Source organism: Sarcophilus harrisii, chromosome 4, assembly GCF_902635505.1.
Source record: "Sarcophilus harrisii chromosome 4, mSarHar1.11, whole genome shotgun sequence".
NCBI lineage: Eukaryota > Metazoa > Chordata > Mammalia > Dasyuromorphia > Dasyuridae > Sarcophilus > Sarcophilus harrisii.
Genome location: NC_045429.1, coordinates 223,815,497 through 223,835,659, shown reverse-complemented (window position 1 = coordinate 223,835,659; position 20,163 = coordinate 223,815,497). Strand labels below are relative to the sequence as shown.

Sequence of the window (20,163 nt, the reverse complement as noted above, 5' to 3'; positions counted from 1 at the left end):
CCTTTCCTCTCTTATTTCTGTTGAGACCTATCTTTTGAAAAAGTCAGTTATCTTTGAAAGGGCTGGTTGAGTGATGAGATTTGTTTCTAGCCCTCCAGGAATATGAGACCCCTCCCAATAGAGAGATCTAATTTTTGTTTAGTGTCTAAATAGAATCTAGTTTGAATAAACCAGGAGGAACCCAGTGTCATAAGTTGCTTCCATTAGAGTTTAGAGAAACGCAACTCTTAAAGGAAAAAACTAGCTAGAGAGGTTTGATTGAAGATCGTTTCCATTTGCCCAGGCTTGAGGTTGATGAGTCTCATGATCAAACCATGTTCTAAGCAGGAGAAGCTAAAGAGTTTGAGCTACCTTCTCATTAAATCTCTGTTAATCAGGGTGGAGTTTTACTTGTCAAAGGAATTTCCTTTCAGAAAGGATTTAAAGTGTTTTAGGATCTCACTTTGTTTCTTTGGTTGCTGAGAGAAACCACTGATCCTTAATTTACTGAATGCTGGCTAGAACAATTAAAATGTTGATTATTAATTATCCAGAAACTATCTTCTCTCAGGGTTTTCATTTTTCTCACAATATAGTTTTATTCCATAGTTTTACACTTCTTAAGTCTAAGAACTTAAAAGCATTAAAAATGATGAATCAAAGAATTTACTTTTTAAAAGTCATTTTTACCAAATTTCACAACCCTGAATTTTAAACATCAAATAATCAACATATCCCAGATATAAATATCAACAAATTATAGAATTCTGAGTTCAATAAAAAACAAAATTCTATATATTCCATGGCACATTTTCAAGTTGTTTAATCTTTATTTTGCAAAGAGAGGTAACATTATACAGTCCTAGACTTCAGAAAAATTTGAGCTAAATTAGCCCTACTTATAAGCTACTTACTAGCTGTGTGGCCTTCTGAGCCCTAATTCTCTCATCTATAAAATGGGAAAAATAATAGCAATAGTTGGAAGGACAAAATAAAATAACATATAGAAAGCTTTTTGTAAGCCGTACAGCACTACATATTACCTACATATAACAATTCATAAGCAAAATCTAGCAGATTCTTTTTTTCTTTTAAAGCAGAAAGAAGTAGAATAGCTATTTCTAGTCAGTGTAGTAAGTAAATTTACTAATATCTCATACAGAGGCAATAGCAGGCAGTAAGATTGCAAAAAGGGGAACCTGGAAGTCACATATAGCACATATAGTGCAATCAAAGGTTTGTTTGCCCTGTCCTATGCAAACAAACAAACAAAAAAGCCCTTGTACCCTGAAATGAATGAAATTCTCTTTTTACATTTTAGGTTCTTACGATGAGCTCAAAGAGTAATGTCTATTGGGTTGATAATTTTAGACCTTAAAAATCCAAGCCTATGTTAGAGGAGTCTACATATGAATTGGCCCATTTCTATTTCTGTTGAATTAAATATAGTTTAAAAATTGAAATTTTGTTTTTGCTTTGAATATAGGTTATTAAGTTATGGCTGATTGGGATCATTCTATTCCTTTCCCATGTCAAAATTTAGATTGTATGTAAATGAATGAAAAATAGAGGTTACTCCACAGAGTGAATCAACATGGTTCACTATTAGACTTTTTAATGAACAATTTTTCTTTACAATCATTTAAATACAATCTAAGGCAAAAAATGGAGTGAATTGACTGTGGCAAATTATATACAACAGTTCTGCTGTGTTAAATAATGAATAAGCTTATTACATGACAGGCTTTGTGAATTAAATGAAGGTTAAACAAAATGTTCAACAATTTAAACAAACATGTATTAAGTACTTAATATACTCAGATCCTGCATTAAGTACAAGGAGATATAAAGGTGAAAATGAGGTAGTTCTTGTCCTTGAGGATCTTATAATTTAATAGATTATTTTTTGGTAGTGGAAGAACCAAGAAATCATCCCAGTCTGAGTGAATTCAGCTTCTCATTCTTTTATCTTCTTCAACTGTTAAAAAATTAAAACAGCTATATAGACATGAATTTTATATCCAAGTTACTTTTGGGATGGATGAAACATATATCTGGAAAAAAAAAAGTAAAATTTCTGAAGTTCCTTTTTCTAAGGTGAAGAAAGTTACAAGTGAAAAATATTCACTATTTTACTGTTTACTATCTCTAGTAGATTATGCCTCAAAGAATCTATTAGACTGATAAAAGAAAAATATAAAAATTATACTTTGCTATGAATTAAGAGCAGAACTTCTTATAGGATTACACAATTTAAATTATGAGACTTATAAAAGATCAAAAATAATATGTAGATATGTATATCTATGGCAATATGCCACATTAATCAAGAAGTTTTAGTATTTTTGGGGGGAAAACTATGAATAGTAAGCAAATTTTATGAATTACTTTTACTTACAAGTTAACTGAGACCTCATATTTATACTGACCTTCACAGTATACAAAGTTCTTGTTTAAGAATCCTGGTAGAGGGGGCAACTAGGTGGTGCAGTGGATAGAGCACCAGTCCTGAAGTCAGGAGGACCTGAGTTCAAATCTGTACTCAGACACTTAACACTTCTTAGCTGTGTGGCCCTGGGCAAGTCACTTAATCCCAATTGCCTCAGCAAAAAACAAAAAAGAGAGAGAGAGAGAGAGAGAGAGAGAGAATGCTGCTAGTATTCCCATTTTATAGATGAAAAGAGACAGGCTGAAAGCAAAAGTGATTTTCCCATATTAACACATAATTATGTCTATAATAACATAGTATTATGAGGTAATATGGCATAGTGGATAGAGAAATGGCTTTGTGGAGAATAGAGAGCTGGCTTCAAAAACCTGGAAGACCCGATTCAAGTTCTATGTCTGACACCAACTGGCTGTATAACCCCAGGCAAATTACTTAGCCACTTCTGGCCCTGAGCAACACTCTATAATTTGTAGAGAAGTCATATATTTAAAACATTATGTTACTGGTACCCCCTGACTGCTCCTTGCCTTTCTAGTCAGTATAGTAAGTAAATGTATTAATATCTAGTATAAAGACAATAGCAGGAAATAAGATTGCAAAAAGGGGACCCTGGAAGTCACATAACTGTCCCAAAGATCAAGGAGCATAATTTATAATAAATTATCAATTCAAGATGCCAGTCTGCATTTATAAAAGGAGTTTCCTCATTTGGGACATCTCCTGACACCAATAAAATTACCCAGTTTCAGTCTTCTAATAAGTTAGTTGTCCTTACTCTGGACTAGCTTCAGTATCATTATGACTAGTGCATTGATGGGTTATAGGATAGGATAATAATTTATATTTTCTGTCCAACACTCTTTTTGATAATATCTAGTTTTATTGCTCTTTTAGGCTTGCAATACATTGGGTTAACGACTTCAGAAAGTCATTCTTTTAATGAGGTTGATCATATGTCCTATATTCCCTAGGGCAGTCATAATTCATGATTTGGGTAGGAAATGAACCATATAACCTCTCTACTCTAGTCCCTGCTAACTCTGCAATTCAATGAGGTAAGAAGAGAAAGTGTACTTGCAAGATAAATATTCCATGTCTATTAGCTTGACTGCTTTCTTCCCTGAAGAGCTAAGTATTATCTGGAAATGTGAGATTTTGCTATGTTCTATCATTCTCAAATAAGATCATGCCTGTCCTTTCAGAGAAGTACTTATTTAATCTTCTTGCCTTTTAAGAAAATTTATAATGTATGAAAAGAAACCAGTATCTACTGCCTTCCCCATCCCCCAAAGAAAACTGATTAAATTTGCTGCAGTACCTAGGGATTTTTTGTTATTCTTTTTTTTTGTATTATTTGTATTATTCAAAATTAGTTATTACAGAGGCAATACTTACTAATTTATAATATCCCAGGTAACTTCTATAATCCTTTGAATGAAGGTTATATAATCTTATTCAATTCTTTTAAAATGTATGTCCATAAGTATATGATATAGTCCCAGTGAATTATTACTGACTTCTAGTTTATCATAGAGTCATACATTTTTATAGGATCTTAGAGTTAAACCTGGAAGGGACTTTAAAATTCATCTAGTCCATACCTTCTCTGGCTTCTGCTCAATTTAATAATGAAGAAACTGAAGCCCAGAAAAAGGTTAAGGGATTTGCTCTTAAAATAACACAGTAAGAGACAACATCAAGACTTGAAAACATTCTACTTTTGGGAAGTGTGGGGTGGGACTGGGAAGGGTGCTGGTGTATGAGCAGCCAAAGGGAAATGTATAATAAGCTGGAAAAGGTGACCAAGTTGTGAATAACTTTGAAAGCCAGAGCAGTTTCTTTTTTCATCCTAGTAGGAATAAGGGCCACAGGAGTTAAATAATTAGGGAGGAAAATGTCATGATTGGATTTGCTCCTGATCACTTTGGTAACTGTATGGAGGATAGATTGGAGAGGGGGGAAACCATGTAGAAAAATCAATTAGCAGACTATAGTAATACATCAAGTGAAAGGTGATAAGGACATAAATTAGGGGTGGAAGCTATAAAAGTAGGTAAAAGGAGTAGGTTGAGAGAAATGATATGGAGGCAGGGACAATAATATTTGACATGTGGATATTGTGAGTTAAGGGAGGAGGAGAAATCAAAGATAATGCTGAGATTTCAAATTTGGGAGACTGGAAGGATGCTGTTGTCTTGAGTAGAAATAGGGACATTCAGAAGAGGGGAAATCACTATCTTCTAAATCAGCTCTTTCTATTTAAGAATAATTCTGATTGTTAGAACTTCAGTCTCTATGCAAGACGAAAGGAAATACATGTTAAATGGTTTCCAGCTTTGCAAAAACCACTATAGGCAACAGAGGCTGGGGTGTGGTGGGGAGGGAGAGATAGTAATAATATAATTGTTATTATTATAGTTAACATTTATGCAGTGCTTACTAAGTGGTAGAGTGGAGACTGCTGGGCCTAGAGGCAGGAAGATGAGTCTTCCTGAATTCAGACCCAGCCTTAGACTCTTACTAGCCGTGTGACCCTGGGCTTAATTCTGTTTAGCTCAGTTTTCTCATGTATAAATTAAACTGGGGAAGGACATGGCAAACCAATCTCATTTTTCTGCCATGAAAACCCCAAATGGGGTCACATGAAATATAACTTAACACCAAAATATGTTAGTCACAATGTGCTAAAAACTTTATAAATATTATCTCATTTAATTCTCACAACTCTTATGAACGAATCCAACCATTCTGGAGAGCAATCTGGAATTATGCCTAAAAAGTTATAAAACTGTGCATACCCTTTGACCCAGCAGTGTTTCTACTGGGCTTATACCTCAAAGAGATACTTAAGAAGGAAAAGGGACCTGTATTTGCCAAAATGTTTGTGGCAGCCCTGTTTGTAGTGGCTAGAAACTGGAAAATGAATGGATGCCCATCAACTGGAGAATGGTTGGGTAAATTGTGGTATATGAATGTTATGGAATATTATTGTTCTGTAAGAAATGACCAACAGGATGAATATAGAGAGGCTTGGAGAGACTTACATGAACTGATGCTAAGTGAAATGAGCAGAACCAGGAGATCATTACATACTTCAACAACGATACTGTATGAAGATGTATTCTGATGGACGTGGATTTCCTTGACAAAGACACCTAATTCAATTTCAATTGATCAATGATGGACAGAAGCAGCTACACCCAAAGAAAGAACTGGGAAATGAATGTAAACTGTTTGCATTTTTGTTTTTCTTCCCGGGTTATTTTTACCTTCTGAATCCAATTCTCCCTGTACAACAAGAGAATTGTTTGGTTCTGCACACATATATTGTATCTAGGATATACTGCAACATATTTAACATATATAGGGCTGCTTGCCATCTAGGGGAGGGGGTGGAGGGAGAGAGGGGAAAAATCGGAACAGAAGTGAGTGCAAGGGATAATGTAAAAAATTACCCTGGCATGGGTTCTGTCAATAAAATGTTATTAAAAAAAATTCTTACAACTCTGAAGTAAATGCTAGTCTTATTTCCATTTTATAGATGAGAAAACTAAGTCATATAGCTAGTCAGTATCTGAGGCCAGATTTAAGCTCTGATCTTCCTTGATGCTCAGCACCTAACTGGGGTGATAAAGTGAGATGCCATCCATATTATGACTAGGCCTTTTTCTTTGGTAATTTTCATTTGCCATGTAACTTTTGACAGAAACTCCTTGGCCAGAACTTGGGCTAAATTTCTTTCAGAGTTGCCACTTGTAACTTGGTACAGCTACCCCTTTTGTCCCCATATCTTCATTGCACAATCAAACTGTTGCTTCAAAAGCATCACAAGCAGCAGTGTTTATGAAGCTCTGATGAAATGATTAAGCCTGAAATCCTTTGAGCATAGGATTATCCAGTTAAAATTCACCCAGTCATAAAGTCATAAAGTAAACTCTGAAGAAGCATTAGTAGCCAAATAATTGCCAGGACAAACTTAGGCAGTGGCAGGGATAACTAAGAAGGATCATTTCTTCTAGCAAAATAATGAGGAGGACATAAATCATCACCAAATTCTGACATAGAGAATTCCTCTATAATTATGAAGATGCTTTATTTTTTCTCAAGTAAGGGATTAAAATTCTCAAATTTTTCTCCTTAATTCATTTAGCAAAAGAAATTAATCATTTATAATTTATTGGTATGTCTTTCATTATGCAAATATAGTGGACTGGAATTAATTGTAGATTCCAGAGAGAAAAAAAATCTATATTGTTTATGGAAGCAGAACATATAATAAACTTCTAAGTAGAGAAGTCTGTAATAATTTTTCCTCATGTAATTCATATGCTTCTATACGCAATGTCAAATTGCTGGCACAAAACAGAAACTCAAAGCCAGAATAATAGTCCAGATTTATGAAAGCACCTTTTTAGAAGAATAATAAAGAAAATAACCTGGAAAGAGAAAATAACATGGAAAGAAGATCACAACAACCTATATAGTAAGTTTTGTATATAACGGGATTTTTAAACTAATTTCATAAAATGCAATGAAATTCATTTAAGAATATAATGAATAGCTTTTGATCATATCACTTTGTTTTCAGTTCTATGAAATCAATGAGAAAGGCAAACACATATCATATTATTAATTTCCTTCTTAAGTTTCTATAAAGCAAAATTTAATTAAAAAATTTTAAGTTAATTACCAGCTAGTAGGTCGGCCGAAGCTGAGGAACTAGAAACAGCCTGGGTTGCAGGTTGGGGTTCAGAAATACTGCTTCCAAAAGCATCTATGGATTATCCATTATGCAGCAAGAAAGGTAAAAGAGTTTAAATAATAGTGAATATGTTGAATCAATGTTATGCACAGAAATGCATAATTGTAGCACCTTGTATTCCCTAATGACATACATCCTATAGATATATGAAACATACAAAGTGAACCACATACTGATATTTTTTTTCCCCACAATAATGGATTGTTGAAATTGTCACTGAAGAAGAATGAATGACCCTTAATAAAAGTTGTGACCTTAATTTTAGGTTTAGGAGAGAGTATAAAGAGAGGACAAAAATGTTTTTTCCACAAAGTAAATTTGTATATTGTCTTATATATCATCCATGTATAACAAAAATGCCTATTTGTTTCTTTAATTAGAAAGGCAATAATGCTTTTTTTTCTATTTAGAAATGGATCAATTTTTTGGAAACAGATCAACTTTTTAGAAATGGATCAACTTGATAATTTTAGACTAGTGCAAGAAGCAACTGAATTCTAATTACATTTTCACCTCAAAATTTAGTTTTCCAAATTTGAATGTGGAAACTGGTATTTTAGTGCTTTGATTATGCTCTCATGACTACATCAGAAATTCAGGAAGTAAAGCTCTCTGACTTGCAACTTTTGTCTATCAACTATGACAGACCCCTGAGTATATATACTTTGAGGCATAAAAGTTATGCCTTGCATAATAGTCCTAAAATATGAGTTCTAAATGAGCAAAGTATCTTCTAGTTTTGTGGGAGGATTTTAACAAGTAAGCAACTTAATTCTGATTGAAGTAAAGAATTCATTCAGTCCATTACATATTTTAATTTTTCAAATCTGGATGCTTCAATTATTTCTTCAATGCCTAATTAATGCTTGTAATGATTTTTCAAGAAGTAAAAGCTGATTAAGACCACAGAGATGAAAAAAAATCAGGGTGGACAAATTCCAAATCAATGTATTTTATATTAAGCCAATAGAAAAAATACTTGGTTATGCTTAAGCCATGCAAAAAAAAAAAAAAAGATAAATAGATAATAGTAAAGAAGTAAAATGAATAAAAGGCATAGCTTTGAAAATCATGTTTACACACAAGACAGAAAAAAGTAATTTTGTAAAAGTGAGAAAATGATTGAATTAAATGAATAAGAATGTCTAAAAATAATCTGAGTAAAAAGTTATTTAAGTGGTGAAGAAAGATTAATACGCACCACCAAAAAGATCAATCACACCTGAAGAATCCACCTTTGCCGGAGAGGCAGTGGCTACAGGAGATGCTGCCGCAAATGCATCCACTGCAGTTAAGTAGAGAACAGATAATACTGTATGTCAAAGAAAACTGAGATCCTTTATGGTCCTTTTTGAGATCCATATTTATACTCAAGATGAATAAATCCTATTAGCAAACTCAGAGAATACTATTAATAAGGCAAAGGCATATTTTCATTTTAAGATATATATCGATTTTTAGAAGAAAAAACTAGCTCTAAACATCACTTTAAAACTTAAGGATTTTGATCTAGTTTATTTCTTCCCCACCTGCCCACACTAAAGAATATGTTTGTAATTTAATGCAACTGATACCAAGATGGGGAACAGTAAATTTTATTTATAAATGATTGAAGATGAAGAGAAGCTTGAATTGAATTCCTCATTATTTTTATCTAGCCTAAAGAACTCAAATATCACACATGCAAGGAAATTCACTATCTGTCCACACATATGCTGCCCAAATAAGATTGGAATTCTGCAAAAGAACTTACCGGACAAGAGATCAGCAGTGAGAGAACTCTCAGGCACAGGAGAAGCCCCATGTGGAGGAGATGAGAAAGCATCTTCCAAAAGTGAAACAAACCAAAATCAAGCAGAAATAAGTTGAAAGCTGAAATCAAAGTCAAAAATCTAACAAATTTATCATCACAAATGAGAGTTAAGAGCTTAAGCATAAAAACATCCAAGAAATAATAATGAAATGAAAGAAAGGATCTATTTATTTTTACCTGTACCAAACAAGTCTATGCTAGGAGTAGCATCTGGCTTGGGTGCTGCAGCAACATCAGGAGCAGATTCAAATAAATCTAAGACCAAGAATATATAAGCCTTTACTCAGTTTGAGCAAACTGAAACAACATTAATTTCCAGTTCTGAATTTTGATTAGGAGAATTCTGAGGTATGTTGCAAATGGTTTGTAGCAAATAATTTAAATATACAGTATACATGCAACGTTATGTGTGTATTCTGGATGTGCATTTGACATGCCAGAATTCAATCCACCAGAATCAAAGAGCTTTAAAGAATTACCACCAAAGATATCTAGAGCAGGAGGAGCAGTGGTTGTGGTGCTAGTGGCGGGTGTGGTGGCGGTGGTAGTGGCAGTAGCAGCAGTAGTAGTAGTAGCAGTGGCAGCTGCGGCAGCAGGAGCAGGAGAAGGAGTTGTTGCGGGAATCGTGGGGGCTGCACTAGTTGTAGGGGTAACTACAGGAATGCTGGTCTCAGGTGGCTTCATTGCAAAAAGATCCAGTTCAGGAGCAGTCTCTGCACTACCTTCAGATGGGGCAAAGGGGTCTTGTAAAAAGGAAAGTGGAGAATATATATATAGAGAATCAGTAAGGAAGGAAATGAGAAAATAATCACAACCAAGGATAACATACACCATACACAGATACATACACACAAGCTAGGTATTTAAATGGGACTCTATTTCAGTGCAACCCTAACAGTGTAATTAGTACACTTTTTTGTTTTTTTAAGAAATTTAAAAGTATGAAGGTAAAGATTTCAAACTCTAGTTGAGTAAGATCAGAATAAAGTGTGAGGGGAGTACATCTTTAGATCCTCAAACCCACCTGACAAATTTAGTAATTTTTTACATTTACAAAAACATGCTGTTTATTAGTTACTTGGACTAGTGTAATAAAAAGTACTCCATAGCATTAGAGAAAAAAAAAAAAAACATTAAGAAAGCATACTTGCATTGACAAAAATTGTCAATCTTGAGAAATTGCCAATTTTGAGAAGTATGCACATCTCTATCTTAATGTTTTAAGTATTGGTCTTATTAATTTAATTTAATGAATGGTACTATGTATTCACAAGAAACCAAGAATGAATGATAAATTAAAAAAAAAAACTTAACAAAACAACACATCTGATTAATATGATTTATTACTAGAACACAAAACAAGAAACTTGCTAATGACATAAAACCCACCATTTCCTGAACATGCATCAAGTGCTGCTGCTACAGGGGTTGGGGTAGCTGGTGCTGCTGCCCCTTCAGGTGCTGCAGGGGCTTCACCAGGAGAAGCTGCAAAGGCATCTTGGGTGCAGTATTTTTTTTTTAAACAATAGAAATTAAAAGAATAAAAAGAGAAGAAAATATAGTAAAAGAACCAAGTTAAATTGCAGAAGAAGGCTCCCTTATACAACATGAATTTTTAGAAATGTTATTTTTATGGGTCATGCACTGTTGACAGTCATGAAGTAAATTTGTCCTTGCATTCCTTCTAGTCAGTTACATACTATGTGGTTCAGTTTTGTTACTGCCAAGGCACATTAAGGTCCAAAAGATAACATGATTCTCATTGTATAAGGGTTCTGAGCAGCATGTTTTATGTAATATCAGAAATTAACTAGAATGGATTTAAAAATTAAAATACAAGAGTAAAACTAATGTCAGTTAAGATAGTAAAATTTTCATGTTCAGTCAGACTTGCTTAAAGTTACTATTATGACACTTCTGACTAGTGGCTTAAAGGAAACATAAATGTCTTCTTTAATGCCAATCTAGATAGATACTGTAATGTATATGGAATGCATTGGCTATGGTCTAATTTCAAATGTTTCACAGGGTAAAGCGATAATTTTAATAAGAGCATTAAAAGACTTCTTAATTAGTGACAAGGATTAGAACTTTTTTAGTTAACAAAAGCATTTCTAGACAAATATAAAGATCTATTTAAAGAAATAAGGGTTATGACTAAAGTGCCCTTATTTCTATTAAAATAATTAGCTTTCTTCTTTTGAAATTACAGTAGTGTTACAATTAGTATGAAAAATTATCTTAAACTGCTGAAAAATTCTGGTTTGCTCTATTCATATGTAATCCTTTATTCAACATACATGTCATTATGATATTAATGAACTATTTGTATCTAGATGGGTTATAATGTACTATACTTATCAAAAGTTTATTAATGCACTTGCCAGAAACAGTTTCATTTTGTTAAGAGGTTAGCATTTAACCACATTCAATATTACTGTCAATTAATTCTCCAAACGTCATTTCTGATTAGTTAAAACATTTTAGAAAAAAATCTGATAGGATGCCTGCTAAATGGAATCTAATGACAAGATAATGTTTTTCATTGTCATGACATATTTTAAAGTTTAAGGTATTTAGCCTTTTTGTCAAAGAATCTTAAATACATCCTGAATTTGGGCATGCATATATATATGCTTAATAACAACACTGTCTTAAAAAAGCATCTTTAAATGTATAAGAGTGAAGATTTAGATACCATTTTAAATAAATGTTTCTCTCAAGCTGATCATTTAAACTATTATCAATATTTTAAAAACAAAGAAGCTCAAACTTCTATGGGTTTCAAAATATAAACATTTTAGTATAAATCTGGCATAAATAATATAAAATACAATATTAATGCTTTATTTATAGAAGTAATTAATGCTAGACAAAAGTAGAAAACCATGCACCCAAGCCATACAAATATATACAATATCTACCTACCTACTTATCTATATAAATGTATGTCCCTATACTGACATCTAATGTTTAATTCTTTTAGTACTATTAAAGGCTATTAAATTATTTAAAATTTACTTAAAACACCACCTCCTGAAAATGAATCTTGCAATTTCAATACTGTTTTTAAAGTTCAAAGATATACTCAAGGTAAAGCTTATATTATCCATTAGTGGAATAGAAAAGAATGGAAAATATCTCTGTAGAAAAATTTTTATGTCACTATCAATACAAAGCTCAACAAAAAGTAAGAATGGTCAACATGCCCTCAAATTCTTTAAAACAAACAGTAGTCAATAGCTAAATTTTTATTCTTGAAAATTAAACAACCACCCACAAAATCAAATAGAAATCAATACAACCAATAATTTCTCAACAATGTAACTAAAAATATTCAATGCAAACATAATTGAAATATTTGTGAAATCAAGTAGACACTGTCTATCCTGAAATATGTTGCCAGGTAAATCAGTTTAGCAAGTTTATTTTCAAATGCCAACTTGGAATGCTTTAAAAGTGGCTTCTATCTCTTACAATTAAAAACTGTCTCTAAAAGAAATACTTTTCACTCAAAGATAACTAAGAAACTTGTCAAAGTTCATAAAATAATTGGAAAGCATGCCTTGTGAAGCCTTGCTTAAAAATCTGAGGCGGAAATATTTCAATTGAGAAAACATTAAGTAAAAATCCAAATAAAAGAGTATGATTTAAAAAAAAAAACACTAAAACAGTTATGAGATGTATTTTAAAGAGTTTTTAGACAAATCTACAAACATTTTTTCCAATGTAAAAAATGTGCTGAACACTTCTAAAACTTTCCCTTTTAAAGGGCTTTTCAACTCATTTAAATCAACAGAGAGAAAGCCTTATTTACATGCTCTTATATTAACACCTATTAATAACTTCTTTTACAAGTTGAGTAAATTCTTAATCATGGGAAGGTTTGCAATAACTGCCAGAAATGGGGGAGTTTGTTCTCTCACAAGTGATAGTATGGATGAAACAGCAGTTGAATTTATATCAGCATATGCATGAAAAATTAAAAAACCATATAATTCTATGAGTTCTCTGAACAGTATATACAATAGCATAATTACTGGTGAAAAAAATTGCCAATTACCTAAATTTCACAAAATTGCCAAGGAATCCAAAATAGTAGAAAATAACAATCTGAGAAACAATAAGTTTTGATTTCTCTACATTTCAGGTATCTAGATCATTTAAATTCAACAAGTATTTGAAAACTTATTAAGTCTTTTTTTCATTTTAAATAGCTTTTCAATTAAAAGATAACTAATGTGGGGATACTAGAAGGCACAGTGGGTTTCACTGCTCTGGAATCAAGAGGAGCTGAGTTCAAATCTGGTCTTAGACTTTCTAACTGCTTGACCCTAGCAAGTCAAAAATGTGGTAATTGATGATTAACTTTCATCTGTGATTATTACATTTAGATAAAACATTCGACACAAATGCTGCAATCTGGCTTTTGACCTTATTATAGATTTGGAAATTGTTTTCCCTCAGATCACAAATCATTTTTCTGGTCCAATCCAATAATGTATGCAAATATCTATACAAAGGGATAAATATTAATTCACTATTACTAGAGGAAAAAAAACTATGTAAAGGTCAATTTAGTAGAGAATTTTCATATATATCAGGTATAGCACATTTATATAATATTTTATTATTTTTTTTAAATCTCTCACATTTACTGGAATTTATAAGTTTTCCTGAGAAATTTTAGGTATAATGGACAGTGAATTAGTCAGACATTGTGAGAATTTATGTAATCTTGGGCAAACTTTTCCTTATCTCTAGGTGCTTCAGGTAATGCTAGTGAAATCACATGTCCAGGTCTGGTCAAAATCCCATCCTATAGGCCCCATCCATGAATTTATCCAGTCTTACCATTAGTCTACACATATCTCAAGGGCAAGTAGGTAATTTCTACTTTGTAAGTTGTTAAGAATTTACATGAGATTTTAATTTATTTATAGCATTTCAGATTGAGAAAAAGAAAACAGCATAGGGTGACTGGAAAAATGAGAAGACAATTTGTGGGCAGCACAAAATGCTATTTTAATTCTACCAGATGTATTTTATCCTGAATATTACCTCAAATTCCTAGCAACAGAGAGTTAATGAGACAACCTTTTTTCCCCTTAGGATCAAAGATTCTAGGTAGAAAGGTAGAAAAGCTATTTAAGTGGAATCAATTCCTAACTTCTAACTTTGTAATTGAAGAAACTGAAGCCCAGATTGAAATTATATGTTTAAAGATACATATGTAATAAGCAGAAAAGCAGAATTTGGACCCAGGCCTTTTGGTTCCAGATTCAAAGATCTTTCCTTTATACCAGATCCATTATACCTTTATACCATGTCTGTTACTTATACAATCAAAAACATTATACCAGAAAATATTTAAATACCAGAATACCAGAAAAAAATTTAAAATTATTTGAGTTAGAACAGCTAGATGGCACAGTGGGTAGAGCACCAGCCCTGAAATCAGGAGGATCTAAGTTCAAATCTGACCTCAGATATTTAACACTTCCTAGCTTAACACTTCTCAAATGCCTCAGGAAAAAAAAAAAATTAAGTTACTTACAAAATCAAGACTAAATATTATTATTTTGGTATTAACCTGAGGTGTTACCAAATCCAAAAGCTCATAAACTATGCAGTAACACTGATATTGTAGTATTAGTTTTGACTAGTTATTACCATACAGAAAATTTAAATTTTAGTTACACATCACAGTATGTATAATTAATTTGGGATAACAAGATTATCAGTCCTTAAGTAATGAAATTTACTAAGCTTATTTTTTAAGACCCACACAATAGTATTTATCTAAGTAGACAAGATACATTAAAAAATATAAATCATGACACAATACAACTGACAAAATTGCTATACACATGAGGTTCAGGAAACTAAATTACTCTTGAAGCAATGGTGCTAGTTTGCTGATTAAATAAAATACCATCATAATAAAAAAATATTGAGCTAATATAGGTAGACACTCAAATTTTCACTATGTATGCCTAATTATTCCAATAGATAAATAAAGAAGCACTAGTCTTAGTGGAATCATGAAAAAATGATCCTTTTGGTTACTTTAGGTCACTACACAATGAATACTATGTAGTCCATCTGTACTTGAAGATATAAACTATGGAATCATAAAAATATTTCCAGAATATTTATATTCTCTTTAAATCAAAGGAATTGATCTTATGCTATTAAAACTTTTTAGTTGGTTTAGTTTAGTGATTTTCTTTCATTGTAGAAAATCTTAGGTCATTTAAATTCAACAAGTATTTGAAAACCTATCAAGTCTTATTTCATTTTAAACAGCTTTTCAATTAAATACAGTTTTATCTATTATAAAAGATAACTAAGATAGAGATACTAAATAGCACAGTGGGTTTCATTGGCTCTGGAATCAGGAGGAGCTGAGTTCAAATCTGATTTTAGACTTTCTAACTGCGTGATCCTGGTAAGCTGGATGAAAGCTGGTGTTTCACTTTTTTCTGAGTTGTTCTTTATGAGTAAATACTAAACTCCTTGCAGATTATACAAAATAAAAAAAGGCAGCTAAAGGCTTTAAAAAACACTTTCAACACAAAATTACTGTCCAACCTGATGAGGTTCTAGTGGCAGTCAGAGAGTTGTGGAAATCCCCTTTTGGTTGGTACAGGTCCTTCATGAAAAAATTCATGAACTCAAATAGTTTTAAGAGGCAAAAATGGAAGTTTATTGTTGGATGAGAAGTCAGCTTTGCTAGAAAAACTGACTTCTTCAATGGCAAGGTCCTATTAGGGAAATAACAAAAGGTTTTTTCAGCTGAGAAGAGAATGTCTTCACAGCGGGCAGGGTCCTGGCAGCTATACCAAAGGGGCAAAGCATGCTACTTTGGACATTCTGCAAAGAAGTGAGTTTAGAAAATATCCTTTATATAAAATCAGAGGCTCAGGTTTCAGGTTGAAAAGAAAGCCAAAGTCCCCAGGCCTAGATCTCCAATTGAATGGAAATCACTTTTTGAAGGCTTCTGGAATTTGGAATTTCCTGAAAAGGGTCTGCATCAATGGAGCCATTTGCCTTAGAAAAGCCCCAGTCACGAGGATATACTCTTATAGACTCTATGGAGTCTGGGAGTGGGGAGGGAGCGGGGTCTGGAATCAAAGGGGACAGAATTTCAGAGTGTTAATTTTACAAATCAAAAGGGAACACAGTTTCATAATCCCCTCAAACCAATCTACATCTTCTGTGAATATTCTAATATTCCTATCTCCTATCTCTAAGATAAGATGATTTATGCAATAAAACAGGAGGAAAATGAGGAAAAGACTGCAAAGCTACAATAGGCAATAGATTTAAAAAATTTTTCTTAATCCCAAGATATTTGGGTATATAATAAAATGTTAAATATGTATTAAATTCCTATCCTTTCCATCAAATATGTTAAACATGTAGCCAGGGGGAAATTGTCACTCACAGCACAGTAGTGCCTCTGAGCTAGATTAAAATGTAATTGAGAAATACCTAATAAAATAAATACAAATTGAATAAAACATAGATAATATTAAGATGTGTTTTTCTAAGTCAATATGTAGCCTGCAGGGATTTTTATGTACAGTTTAGTGGCCTCTGTTTCTTTTAACATTATTGCTTATTTTGGGAGTTTTATGAGGAAAATGGACATTGGGAGATTCTGAGGCTGTATTTCCTCAGTTGGAAGAGAGAAGAAATGCTGCTATTCCACCCCATAGCCTTCTTTCCACTCCTGGCAGAATCCTGCCAAAATGTAAAAAAGGCAGAGACATTTGATAAAATAGCTGCCCACTTGGGTATTTTTCAGGTAAGAAATGGAGAAGTAGATTACTATAATAGCATCATGAATGGTCTCTGTTTTAAATCTTTTGTTACTCCACTCTTTCTTTCACAAAGCTGCCAAAGTTATTTTCTAAAGCACACATCTGATCATATGACTCCCTTATTCAACCAACTTTAATGGTTCCTTATTGCTTTTAGGATAAAATATCAACTCCTTTGTTTGGCTTTTTATGTCCTTCATAACTTGGCCCTCGTCTATCTTTTCCAAATTCTGTGCCTTATTCCTCCCTCCAATACTCTAGGCATAGTGGGTTTTTCTTTGATCTTCATGGAAGATATTTCATTGCTCGTTTCTAAACCTTTGCATTGGCCAAACACTGCCTGGAATTTATTCCTTCTATCTATACCTCAGGGAATCCTTTTTCTTCAAAAGCAGCTTAAGCTTGAGTATAACAGGAAACTGAGGACTTCCTCCCCAAAAAAAGTCATTTGAAGAGAACCCCAAAACTTAAACCTCTCACTTGCTAATTCCAGACCCAATTTCAAGAGTCTATTAATTAGTAAGACTCTGGAAAGGAGAACAAAAACCTCTAGTAGAAATATCTGCTCTCCTGGATCCTTACTTAACTTCTTAGAAGAAGCTAACTAATTAATGAACTGGAAACATTCTAAGGGAATCTGTTAACTGGGTAATCTCTATTTGTTGAGGAAGCCTGAGGTAAACCTAGCTTCCTTATTTATCCTGGTTTAATGGATTACTTACCTCTAAACAAATCTCTTTGTGAGGGGATTATATGGTTTCTTATAAAATCATTAACTAAGGTAGATTGAGATTTAATTTATCTGGGAAATGAAATAGGGTAAACAGTTGAAATCAGTTGTAAAACTGACCATCAAAAATTCAGGTCAAAATTTAAAAAGTTCATGTTACTTCCAAGCGTTATTCTTGTGGTCATGACTATACAACTCATTTCAATCGCTGTGAAAATTAACCTCTCTAGACTGGTCTGGAGTCCAGTCTGGAGATGTTCGCTTCTTGCAAGTTGCTAAGAATAAATATTTCTATTCTTCATTTGCGATATCTCTTGAGTATTTGTAAATTGGATTTGCTGTAACACACAAGCTCTACCTTCTAGATAAATCCTCTCCCAGTTCTCCAAACTGCTGTTTTCCTGTTCCCCAAATTATGTAACTACTTGGCATTTATATATGTATTTTCCCTTTACATTTGTTTGGCTTATACATATATATGTACTTGTCTTCCCCATTACAATGTAAGTTCCTTTTAAGAATGGATTGTTTTGTTGATTGGTTTTGTATCTCCATTTTCCAGTACAGTGAACAAGGTTAAGTGCTTAACAAAGATGTGATTGATTAATTTTACTGTTTCTTGCTCAAAAGATAGGGAACCTATTTTAATGGTACTTTTAGTATTTTAAATGGTCAGTTATATATGTTTTCATTCATATCATCAGAGTAATGCCAGGAAATGTTAAATCATAGGTAAGTTAATTGATTTCTATTCCACCCCCCTTATATTATAATTAATTCTTTAAAAGTTACCAAAATTTTCTCACTTTATCCTCCTGGTTTCTAATGTTAAACAGTTCTCTAGAAGATAAAACATTATAACAAGATTTAAAATTATAATTCAATTAAACTACAAATATTTATTAAAAAGTATTTGATGAGATACAATAATGAAGTAATAGTCCTTGGCTGTAGGAAGTTTATAATATAGCACAAAACCATATAATACAAAAGAGACTGTAAGTGCTTAAGGGATATTAAGTGCTATGAAATTTCAGAAAAAGGAAAGTTCATTTTTTTTTGGCCTAGGGAAATAGGGAATACTTTGTGTGTTGTGTTAAGAAATGAAAAATTAGTTTAAATCTTTATTCTAGAAAATATCCAGAAAGTTCTGTGGATCTGAGGTGGCAGGATTATTCGTTATGTTCAGATATAGAACACTAGTAAAGTAATTATATCCAAGTTGATGCTAGACCTTAAAACAGAGACCAGACTGTCTCCGTGTTTCTAGAAACCAGAGTTTGGTTTCTGGGTGCGGCCTAATCTGTTCATCTCAATGTTTCCTTAAAATCTGGAGCTAAAGACAGGAAGAGAATAAGGAAGGTCAAACTACAAGGAAAACTCAATAAATTATTTTTAGAAACTTTCTGAGTTCTTAGGAGATAAATAAGAACAGCATCATTCCCAAATTTCTATGTCTTCTAGGTTAGACAATATAATTCCATAGTCATTGCGGGTAAAAATAGTCCCATTACCTAAGGAGTTGCATAGTTCAGGTCGATATGTGACATAGAAATCAGATAGCCATGTATTTCTATTTGTGATAGGATCATTCTCTGCAAAGGTACTCCTTACCACATAGATGAAGTTACATGTATTTCCTCTTAGTCTACAACAAAGTTCTCCTTGGGTCTTCACTGACCCAGGACACCATGACTCAAGCTGTCCATCCCTTAATACAATTACTTGGTGGCCTTCAGCCAGAATGATAAGCTTTTTGGTATCCTGAAGGCATAGCTCCACTCACACAGGTAGCCGCAATCTTTCAGATTTTTGGGGGCTCTCTCAAGATCACATACAGTGCCTTGCTGGACTAGGCACATTTGGAAACAGAAGAACTAGCTACATCTCATCACTGAAGTTTCTTTGTGGAATACCTCTTCTGTGCTATGACTAAGTAAATCTCTTTTTGTTAATTGTTGAATGACCTACAATTACCTCATTTTTGTTCTAATCACAACTAAATTACTCACCTGAGTTATCACCTAACCTCTATTACTATTGAATATCAACCTACTATTTAATGATAAAAGGTTATGGATTTCAGGCCATGTTTTGTACTAACTAAGGAGGAGGAAAAGCAAAGATAGAAATATACATCAACAAACATGGGTTCCAGTGTACTTTGCTATTAATTCACTATATCACCCCTGGGTAAGTCATTTGTTATCTCAAGGAAGGGAATTATGTGATATTATATCTAAGGTAATTTATACTTTAACATTTTAAAAATTCTATTTCACCATTTAATTGGATAAAAAAAACTAACAGTTCATCTCTGTTGCAAGTTATCCTAAAACTGAGATGAATACTACAATTAAATATGAATATGTATACACATAGTTATTTGATCTTGAGCCTTTGCTTGATTGTATCCACTTATTAAAAGGGTTTTGTTTTTCTTTTCAATAGGGATGAGATGGAAAGGAGAAAATAATTGCTTATTAATTGAAAATAAAGTGAAAAAATGATAAGTTGTAAATGAGATGCCAATCTGTATAAATAGGAGAGTTCACAATAGGAACTCTCTACACTTAAGGGAAACAAAACAATAAAAAAAAC

The 20,163-nt window shown here is 32.8% G+C and overlaps 1 protein-coding gene across 15 annotated transcripts in view; it reads right to left on the bottom strand.

The window, feature by feature from the left end:
• Positions 1-20,163, bottom strand: part of SNAP91 (synaptosome associated protein 91) — a 144,337-nt gene that overhangs the window by 20,930 nt on the left and 103,244 nt on the right. For 11 of the 15 annotated variants that reach the window (XM_031964565.1, XM_031964572.1, XM_031964573.1 and 8 more), the window contains 6 exons: positions 10,393-10,500; positions 9,483-9,746; positions 9,181-9,258; positions 8,944-9,015; positions 8,392-8,475; positions 7,119-7,202 (listed from right to left, as the gene is read on the bottom strand). In XM_031964565.1, the coding sequence (XP_031820425.1) occupies positions 7,119-7,202; positions 8,392-8,475; positions 8,944-9,015; positions 9,181-9,258; positions 9,483-9,746; positions 10,393-10,500 (690 nt within the window). The remainder of the gene's footprint in view (positions 1-7,118; positions 7,203-8,391; positions 8,476-8,943; positions 9,016-9,180; positions 9,259-9,482; positions 9,747-10,392; positions 10,501-20,163) is intronic. The other 4 variants (XM_031964576.1, XM_031964577.1, XM_031964578.1 and 1 more) reach the window with 3 other exon arrangements.